Here is a 10,545-nt window from a genome sequence, read left to right as displayed (position 1 = left end):
AAGAATACAATCTTCGCCGACACTATGAATCCCGTCACAAAGACAAGTACGATAGCTTGCAAGGCCAAATACGAGCAGACAAACTCTCAAAGCTAAAAAGTGGACTACTATCTCAGCAGAATACATTTGTACGCCAAGCTCAGCTGAACCAGGCATCCGTTCGGGCCAGCTTTCGGGTTGCTCAACTGATAGCAAGCAGCGGTAAGTCTTTCACTGACGGAGAGTTTGTTAAGAAATGTATGGATGCTGTCGCGGAGGAGGTGTGTCCCGAGAAGAGAGATGTATTTAATGCCGTAAGTCTGTCGGCGAGTACAATCACCAGACGCGTTGAAGAAATCGGGAGTAATGTATATGCCCAGCTGCAGCAGAAGACAAAAGAATTTGACTTTTTTTCATTAGCACTGGATGAGAGCACGGACGTGCAGGACACAGCACAACTGCTCATTTTTATTCGTGGAGTTAGCGCAAACTTTCAGATATGCGAGGAGCTGGCAGCCCTCCAAAGTCTCAAAGGGACTACAACGGGAGAGGATATTTTTGACAAAGTGTGCCAAACCATGGAGGAGTTGAACCTGGACTGGTCAAAGCTGGCTAGCATCACGACTGACGGGGCTCCTAGCATGGTGGGCGAAACTCGCGGTCTAATAGGACGCATGAACCGGGAGTTGGAAAAAAGGGGTCTCACCGCCCCGCTACGAGTCCACTGCCTGATTCACCAGCAAGCACTGTGCTGCAAAGTGTTGACGTGGGATTCTGTAATGAAGGTTGTGGTGTCGTGCATAAACTTCATCAGAGCAAAGGGACTTAAACACAGGCAGTTCCAAGAATTCCTGTCTGAACTGGAGTCTGCGCACGGAGATGTGCTGTACTACACAGAGGTCCGATGGCTGAGGCGGGGCAGAGTTTTGAGGCGTTTTTACGAGCTGCTACCCGAAATTAACGCATTTCTTCATTTAAAAGACAAAACGGTCCCAGAGCTGATCGACCCAGAATGGAAATGGCACCTCGCATTTTTAACAGACGTGACAGAAATACTTAACAGCCTTAACTTGCAGCTACAAGGCGAGGGGAAACTCATTTGCGACATGTATTCACACATAAAAGCATTTGAGGTGAAATTAGCGCTGCTTTTGGAACAAGTGAAAAAGCGCAACTTTGTCCATCTCCCTGCTACCCAAAAGCTGTCGACAGAGAACCCAGCGGTCCCGTTCCCAGCTGAAAAGTGCGTGGAAGCACTGGAAATGCTGAAGGCGGAGTTCGGTGTGCGATTTAGTGTACTACATGTTCATGCAAAAGAAATCCGTCTTTTTCAGAACCCCTTTGTTGCCGACATTGATGAAGCCCAGCCTTCATATCAGTTTGAGTTGGCTGAGTTACAGAACTGTGATGTTCTGAAAGACACATTCAAGCCCAACTGTCTCATTGACTTCTATGCCGCCCTCCCAAACGACACGTACCCTAACATCAAAAAACACGCAATGAAAATGTCCACAGTTTTTGGCAGCACGTATATCTGCGAGAAAACCTTTTCACGCATGAAACTGCTGAAAACTCCGATGAAATCAAGATTGACAGATGAACATTTGCATCAGTGCTTGAGACTGGCTGTAACTAGAATGGAACCTGATATTCAACTTCTCACCAGCCAGATGCAGGCCCACAGTTCACACTGATGAACATACATAGGTAAGCTCACTTTTCTGACTTGAATGAGTCATTTTGAGCATAAACAAATATAATCATAATAAAATCTACTGGGATAAAATCCATCTTTACAACCATACTGGTACTGAAATGTATTGTGCTGTGTAGGTGCTGTATCACTTAGTTCAGTTTCTTAACCTGCTTCCTTTGTGGTTTTCACAGGGAAGTTGATAAGAGAGAGCTGCAAACAGCGGTGTCTACAAGCCTACTGGAACCTACAAAAGGATTATAAGGAAGGAACACAAGAACTTTAAGAGACTGCTCATATGTGTCAGAGAGATTCTGTTCTGACAACTGAGCTGAACTTTTATCTGTTAAGATTGTGCATGGCACAACAGAAAGTTAATGTTCCATGGCTTTTTTTTTCTATGAAGAACCCAGAGAGAGTTATTTAGTTATTATTTATTTCATAAATAGTGTTATTTATTTCCAGTTTTTTTCTGTGAAGAACTCAGAGAGGGTTATTTAGTTATTATTTATTTCATTAATAGTGTTATTTATTTCCTGACTTTTTTTCTGTAAAGAACCTGGAAAGGGTTATTTGGTTATGTGTGGCTTTCTGAAAAACAATAATTTTTTTAAGCACCCCTACGATCGTCACACTTTTTCTGTTGCAAACTGACACCGGCCCCCCATCAGAGAAAGGAAAAGTTATGTGGCCCTCACAGGAAAAAGTTTGGGGACCCCTGGTCTAGCCTAACATAATATGTGCACAATGCTATTGCTCTCTCTTCAATCCCCCTTTTGACCTTGACAGAGGTCAACCAAAAAGCAAAGACATACTATCGAGGAGTGACATCAAAACCTTTAACCGGGTGAGCGTCATCTTGAACGTTAATAGGGACAGGGGAATGCTGGATCATTTGGTACGCGGTAGGTCGGTCTAAGTCGCGTTTCTCAATAGCCGTGGTTATCAGGCGATTAGACGAAGAGCAAACGCAAGGAACACAACAACATCCACAAACCACCAAAATAGAGACAATCATGGCCAGGGAGGTAAGAATGGAAAGAACTAAAGACTTGTATTCACCAAACATGTCACCAAAAACATCCCAGCTCGAAGTATCAACACCAGAGTGCTTCTTCATCTTCCCAGTAAGGGTGCGTAGACCTGAAATGGCCTTGGTCAGACTACTGTCCGCCGCGGTGTTATTAGGAATGAAAGTACAACATGTCTCTCCGAACATAGCACACACCCCGCTGCTTTCGGCCAGCAGCATATCCACAGCCATCCGATTTTGGAATGCCATAAGGGAAGTCGCGGCCAGCTGCTTATGCACAGCCTCTAAACCAGCCTGTGTGTCCAATTACCAAGCCGTTGCACATTGTAGTGGATGTAATCAATCCTGTCCACGTTCTTAATGGTGGACCACCAGCAGAAGAACGATTCAAAACTGGCCTTCACTTGATCTACTAATTTATAGTCATCAGGGACACCTCGCGGTACTCCAATCGCATCTCTGTAAGTGGAGTCGTTAGACCAGGGGTGTCAGACTCCTTTTTGTTGTGGGCCGATACTTTCATTACACACAGTATAGGCGAAACAACGAACTGATGAATAACTAGGCTTGAAACTGGAGTCAAAAACTGTTCAAATATTTTTAAAAGATGAATGGTGACAACATTTTCAAGCAATATCTATTTCTTTAAAAATGAATACAATTTGTAATTTTAGTATTGACACATGAAGTCAATGCACAATTTGTCTGCGGGGGCCACGTAAAATTATGTGGCGGGCCGCATCCGGCCCCTGGGCCTTGAGTTTGACACCAATGCGTTAGACCCTTGCCAGCGTAGATCACGTTTGTACAGTCCATGCCAATCAGCAGGAAGAACACTGTTAGCACCATCGATGAGTTGCTTAGCAGTCATCGGGTACACGGAGGTGGGCATTATGAGAGTGACCAGAGCGCACAGGCCCGCCACATTATCAGGCAAGCGGTCGAAAAGACGACTATCGCCACACCACCACCATACATCACTCCTGAAGATTGGTCTAAACATCCGGTGTACCTTAATGCTAAATGAACACCACTCACAAGTCAGATTTCCCAACTTCGGCCCACGTCCTGTACAGCGTATACATGGAAACTTGCCAAGAGCCACCCTACTACTAAAAACCAGTTTAGTCTCAGAAGCTGCGGCGAGGGGGTAACATTTGTCATACAAAGCACAACCAGGAGACGGGTTAGTGGAGGACATCACATCAACTAGGCAGGCAGGCGATATTGGCATCGGTACTATCCGCAACAACGGCTTAGGTCCCAGACACACCACGCATTCCGTCCCGGCGGCGGGAGCAGCCTGTTCGTCCATTAGCAACCAGTTATTATTATCTCTAGGGACTCCGGTTGTTAATTTAAACCAATCATCCGTTGTCAGACCCAAATTGTGTATAATCATTACGACAGCGGAGATCGACCTATGGCCCCTGGTTAGTCCCGGTCGTCCAAGCACTGTCCGGCTAGTCAACCCACTCACATTAGGGCACGGTGAGAGGAAGGTGCATGGGTCCGAGTTCCAGTACCGTACACATAATCCTAATCTATAACACAGCGGGCCTCGACTCCCAGGCACGGATGGTGGCTCCCGCTCTAATGGCAGTCGGGTACTATTGACCACCAGGACCAGGTTTGTTGTCACACCACTAACTTGTTTGCTCATTGTTATTATTTTAGACCATCGTGCAGCCTGTGGTTCCCATCCGTAAAGAATTAGCAGGCCAATCAGAGGCCGTGGTCGCAAACACCCATCCCCAAGAAGACCCAGGTTACATATATCCCGATGCATCTCCGTACCAGTTATAATCACCCCACGTACCCCCTCTGTAACCACCCAAGGTTAAAGAATTTATGGGAATTATAATGTTACTTACAAACCTAGTTGAATCATAACACACATAGGCTTCGGTAGTTGTGTGTTTGGTCGATGAGCTGACATCACATGGGTCAGGCGGTTGGACGGGTCTGGCCCTTATCACAGACTTCCCCGCCAACAACCTTTATCTTGCCCCTTCCCACGTACTGCGCTGGGATGTCAGGACCAGGAATTAGTATCTCTGTCGCGGTCGAGGAAACAGTAGCCGTTGCAGTCACGAGAGTCTCAACGTTAGCGCAGGTGTCGTTGGAAGGTGTGGTGTAACCGTCTATCAATTTGACGGGGGGTCGTAATTCGAGCCGTATCAGGGGAGCAATGACAAAGAGAGCAAGAGCACAAACACCTAACACTAAGAGAGTAAATGATAGAGGACGGGGCGGGGGTCGCGAAAGGTGATACATGGTGATACATGATAAAAACGTCAGACAATGACAACAATAAACCACCGTGAGGAGGAGGTCTTACCTCAATGCTCTTGTTCAACTTGAGTGAAAAACCTTACAATGCAGGAAAAGGCTTACATCTGCCTTAGGCGACCAAAATGTTATCAGCAGTATCAGTCCGAGACAACAATCACTCGTAGTAGTTCAGCCGTTGGGGGCTTGGCACGCCTACTGGTGGAGGGTCGGCACAATTTTCAACCCCTTGGCAGCTCTGCTCTGTCCAGAGGGAACCTGAAAATGTCTGCTGTGCAGTCCTTGTCTTCAGTGGCTCAGTGTAGACGACCTGGCCACCAGGTGTGAGAGGATTATTCTGCCTCTTTTTCAACTGGGAGTGGGGATGCCGCCGATGGCGGTCCTGGTTCACAGGGGCACACTGGGAAAGATGATGCCACGTCTTTCCATTGCGGGCCAGCCGGACGGCATGTGAGGTGCTCTCCACCACTTCCACCACTTTATAGGGTCCAGTCCACCTAGGCTCCGTCCACTTCCTCTTCAGGGCCTGTAGCCAGACAGTTGGGGTTATCCGGATCTCTGCCTTCCCTCCCGGGTCCGCTGCAGTCTGTTCAGCAATCCTAGAACGATAGAACTGGATAATAGACATCTTGTCTGTCCACCGGGTTGAGTTGACAACTGTACCATCATGCCGTCATCTGGTATTAAACACCCCGCGGCCACCTTTGCAGCAGGATCTACTTTGGCATTGCCCAACGAAATCATATCTCATCTCACAGAATGTCCTTTGCATTTCACAACCGCTACTTTTATAGGTTTCATGACAGCATCTCTTAGTTGTAAGACATCATCCAGATGTTTCACTGGATTGTGCGAGTCCACAATGTACTCCTGTGACAACATAAACTGAATCTGTGTAAATGTTTACAATTTTACCCTCGGCCATTTCCAACGCCTGAGTCATGGCTATCAGTTCAGCCCTTTGTGCCGACTGGATTCAACAACGTAGATTAGGGTGGCCCAGGAAAATGCAACCCTTCATATTTATCACTTGTTTAAGGTAGCTGCGGAGGATGAGAACAGCTACCAGCTTGAGCCAGCTGAGGTGGAGGTGAGCAGCCACCAGAGGGAGCCAGCTGAGGAGGAGGAGAGGCATCTTTCTCCCCCACCTCCTCAGACCCCACCAGCACTGACTCCTCCCCCTTCCCTGGGGCAGCCACACTTCCCTTTCGCACCCAATATCTGTTTCCAACCGCCAACATAAACATCCTCACCATCGAGCGCCATATCTTGATTCGTTCACGTCTTTGGTAATTTTTTTCTTCCAATTACTGTCCACTTTTCAGCGGTCAATTTCTCAAATCTGGCTACTAATTTAGCTTCAGTCTTCTGCAACAATGCCAACATTTCAGTTTTGTGATCCCCAGTGGAGAAGTGTCCAGATTTCTGAGAGTTTTTTTATCCAATCAGTTATTACTTGTCGATTTACATCGCACTTCTTTTGGTGGAAAATTTTCAGCGGCATTAGTCAAGTCAAGTTTATTTGTATAGCACTAAATCACAAGCAGTCTCAAAGGGCCTCACATAGATGAAAATTGACAATTATTCTCAAAGCATCCCCTGATCTTAAGCTCCCAAAAGAGCAAGGAAAAACTAAAAAAAAAACTACCAGGGGAAAATGAGAAACCTTGAGAAGGGACCACAGATGGAAGGATCCCCCTTTTAGGATCACCAGGCTGCAATGGATGCAGAGAGGGCACAAATAATACATCCATCCATCCATCCATTTTCTGAACCGCTTAGTCCCCACGGGGGTCGCGGGCGTGCTGGAGCCTATCCCAGCCGTCATCGGGCAGTAGGCGGGGGACACCCTGAACCGGTTGCCAGCCAATCGCAGGGCACACAGAGACAAACAACCATTCACACTCACACTCACACCTAGGGACAATTTGGAGTGATCAATCAGCCTACCAAGCATGTTTTTGGGATGTGGAAGGAAACCGGAGTGCCCGGAGAAAACCCACGCGGGCTCGGGGAGAACATGCAAACTCCGCACAGGGAGGGCGGGAGGTGGAATCGAACCCGCACCCTTGTAACTGTGAGGTGGACGTGCTACCCAGTGCGCCACCGAGCCGCCAGAAATAATACATATTATGAAAATCAATTAAAAGTGGATGTCCAAGTCAAAGCGAAGAGCTGCCGGAGGTGCCCTCGATTGTCCTGGCAGTGTCTTCGAGGAGGGTGAGCTGCAGTTCCCTCTTCCTGAATTGGTCCATGAGAATCCAGATAGCTGCTGTCATTTTAAATTGATCTCGAACACTCTTATCTGCTAATGGCATCTTCAGATCAAACCAATCATTCTCTTAGTCAAATTCACCTTCTATTTTTATAACTAATATGAATTAGCACTATTAATAATCTTGAATAATTGTAACAACATTTACCTATGTAGGATGTATAGACAATAGTAACAATAAATCCCCCGGACTATTTAGGGTCAACGCCCTATCATGCCCCCCCTCCCCCAATACAGGTAAGACAATACAAGAGCAGGAACCCTACAGTCACCCCCACATTAAATTTCAATTCAGCATAACAATCTTCCCAGGCAATCTCAGGCGCCATGACCCCACAAACACAAACAGACAGAAAGATAAGGGGAAACGAGCAGCTAAAAGTAAATGTGTCACGTCTCGTCCCCAACTGCTCCACTATGTGTCTGTTGTCTTGGTTTCTGTCTGTGTGCTCGCCCCTCCCCTCCTGTGTGCCCATGATCAGTGTGATTGTTCCCACCTGCCTCTCGTTACCTGTCGTGTATAAAAGTCCTGTCTGCCCCTCACTCCCTGTCGGATCATTGGTTTTGGTTGCTGTCGTTCGGTGTTGTCGTCCTGTCTTGATGCCGTCATGTCCTGCTGTCTTCTTGTTTCACGTCCCGGTCAGTCAGTCAAGTTATTGTGTGTTAAGTCATGTCAGTTTGCCTTTTGAGTTGCTTCAATAAACCCTGGTCCAAGCTGCACTTGGTCGTCCTGCTCCATGCTCCACCACCCGACCGTGACAATATGTAGATTCTCAAATGCCGGACAACAGCAGTGGCTGTAAGTTTATTAAGTTTCTCAAATTCCGGATAATGTGCAGTGGCTAAAAGTTTACAAATAACTTCAACATAAAAGAAAACCCCGGATTTCTCATCGGAAGTTTTAGCACAACATAAAAGAAAAACTTTGATTTTTCATCGAGACTACAAAACAACTAAATATAAAAGAAAACCCCGGAGTCCTCATTGCAAATTTTAGTACAGCATAAAAGAAAATCTCAGATTCCTCATCGAGACTACAAAACAACACAATAACACAAAAAATGAAATAACTCTCCACATAACTTTTACCCTATCTTTACCAAGAAAATAAGTTCATGTACATAAAATCTATTCAATTTACAGTTTGTTAAATTTGGTGTCAGGAAAGACCACTATGGTGTGGAGGTCACAGTTTGTGAGGGAAAACGCCTTCTTACCTTGTTGAGGTGGGGCCCTGGACCTCCGGACTGGAGTGGCAAACCTCTCCTGAAAGTGTCCGAAACCTGCTCAACTGGACAAATCACGTTGGGATCATCATCTGTTGCGTGTTGTTTGAAATGACCGTCCTTGAGCAAGTAAAACAAAATGTGGAGTAACAGTTGGTTCTTTAGTTGCAAGATCTTGGGTTGTTTAATGGTGGTCAGCACACATGGCACTACAGCAGATGAAACAACAACCCCCATTCTCCAACTCAGAAGCTTTTATACTGTCCAGAAAAGGCGGGAAAACGTCACCTGACCATTTGGTATCAATGTTTATTGGAGAGTCACCAATGTGTGTGTGTGTGTGTGTGTGTGTGTGTGTGTGTGTGTGTGTGTGTGTGTGTGTGTGTGCGTGTGTGTGTGTGTGTGTGTGTGTGTGTGTGTGCGTGCGTGCGTGCGTGCGTGCGTGCGTGCGTGCGTGCGTGCGTGTGTGTGTGTGTGTGCGTGCGCGCGTATGCGTGTGTGTGTGTGTTGGTCTCTCTTCAAGATCAAAACTTGTCTTCCTCAGATTGGGAAATGCTGGGAAGAAGTGAGTCTCATTATTCACATTCAGTAGTAATGATTACAAAAATAATTCAAGTTTACTAAATAAATTGTTTGATAGGTTTGAAACCTATAATTTTCAATAATTGATCATAGTATTCCTGCCCTGTAAAATGTTAACTATATCCAATTGTCAAGTACAACCTGCCTGACGCCTTGGTTGGTGAGTTACATTATCCATGTGGTGCAGGCTTCACGTTCTCCTCTTGACTTTACTGAGTATGAACTGACTGTGACATTAATGAATATGACTTCAAAACTGGATATGCTGTAGAAGCCTGCCTGAGATCCAATATAGCCATTCTCTTTGCTGTTTTTTGTTTTTATTTTTCCAATTACCCACGTGGGTGGATGGGCAGAGCCTTCTGCAAGACCCTAAGTATGAAAAAAAAAAAAAAAAAAAAAAAACAGAGGAATAATGAATAATGGTGGTCCATTATCTACTTGCCATTATTTACCAATGTTAGTCCTTGTGTTGGTGCTTGCTCATTTTCACTTCTGTATGACTTGTTGTTTTCTTACTTATTTAACTAGTTAATGTAAGAAGTTTCTCAAATGCTTCTTAACTTGTGTTGTTCATTTCATCTTATTTTCTTATTTCTTCTTTTTCTTCTTTTATACTTCTATTGCCGTATCTTCTGGATTATAAATTGCTTCAGAGTACAAGTCGCACTAGCCATAAAATGCATAATAAAGTAGGAAAAGATAAATCACACTGGAGTATAAGTTGCATTTTTGCTGGACATTTATTTGATAAAATTCAACACCAAGAACAGACATGCCATCTTGAAAGGCAATTTAAAATGAAAATAGAATAGAGGCAACAACAGGCTGAATAATTGCATAGTATGCTAACGTTACATGACACATAAACAACGAACTGAGAACGCGCCTGGTATGTTATGATAACATTAAGAATTATTGAGATAAGTAAAGATTCAAGATTCAAGAGTTTTTATTTGCCATGTTTGAGCGTGCCAAACAAGGAATTTGACTTCGGTAAATCACAGCCTCTGTTCAACATTTCGGTGACTAACAACAAACACTCAGGACATGTGAAAAATGGCAAATATTCTCAAACATCCCCTGATCTTAAACTCCCAAGAGGGCAAGGAAAAACTCAAAACTCCAGCTAGGGGAAATGAGAAACCTTGAGAAGAGACCACAGATGGGAGGGTCCCTCTTCCAGCATGACCAGGCTGCAATGGATGCAGAGAGGACACAGTACAAACAGTGTAGACAATTCAAAAAAGGTGTGGAGAGCAGGATGTTATTGCACAGTAATGACTCTGAGACTCTAAGAGTGGTGTGAGTTCATCAGAGCAACAGCCTGGGGGAAGAAGCTGTCTCTGCGTCTGCTGGTTTTGGCGTACAGAGCTCTATAACGCCGTCTGGAGGGGAGTAGTTCAAACAGACTGCAACCTGGGTGAGAAGGGTCTGTAGAGATGTTCTTTGCACGTTTCCTGGT

At 45.3% G+C, this 10,545-nt stretch overlaps 1 protein-coding gene across 1 annotated transcript; it reads left to right on the top strand.

The window, feature by feature from the left end:
- The first annotated feature begins 239 nt into the window (after positions 1-239).
- LOC137840878 (general transcription factor II-I repeat domain-containing protein 2-like) lies at positions 240-1,673 on the top strand. The gene has a single exon (XM_068652833.1). The coding sequence runs from the start codon at positions 240-242 to the stop codon at positions 1,671-1,673; it is 1,434 nt and encodes a 477-aa protein (XP_068508934.1).
- The last annotated feature ends 8,872 nt before the right edge of the window (positions 1,674-10,545 follow it).

This window comes from Syngnathus scovelli, chromosome 13, assembly GCF_024217435.2.
Source record: "Syngnathus scovelli strain Florida chromosome 13, RoL_Ssco_1.2, whole genome shotgun sequence".
NCBI classification, from domain to species: domain Eukaryota; kingdom Metazoa; phylum Chordata; class Actinopteri; order Syngnathiformes; family Syngnathidae; genus Syngnathus; species Syngnathus scovelli.
Note: the sequence above shows the minus strand (reverse complement) of the source record. Positions and strands in the feature narration are given on the sequence as shown.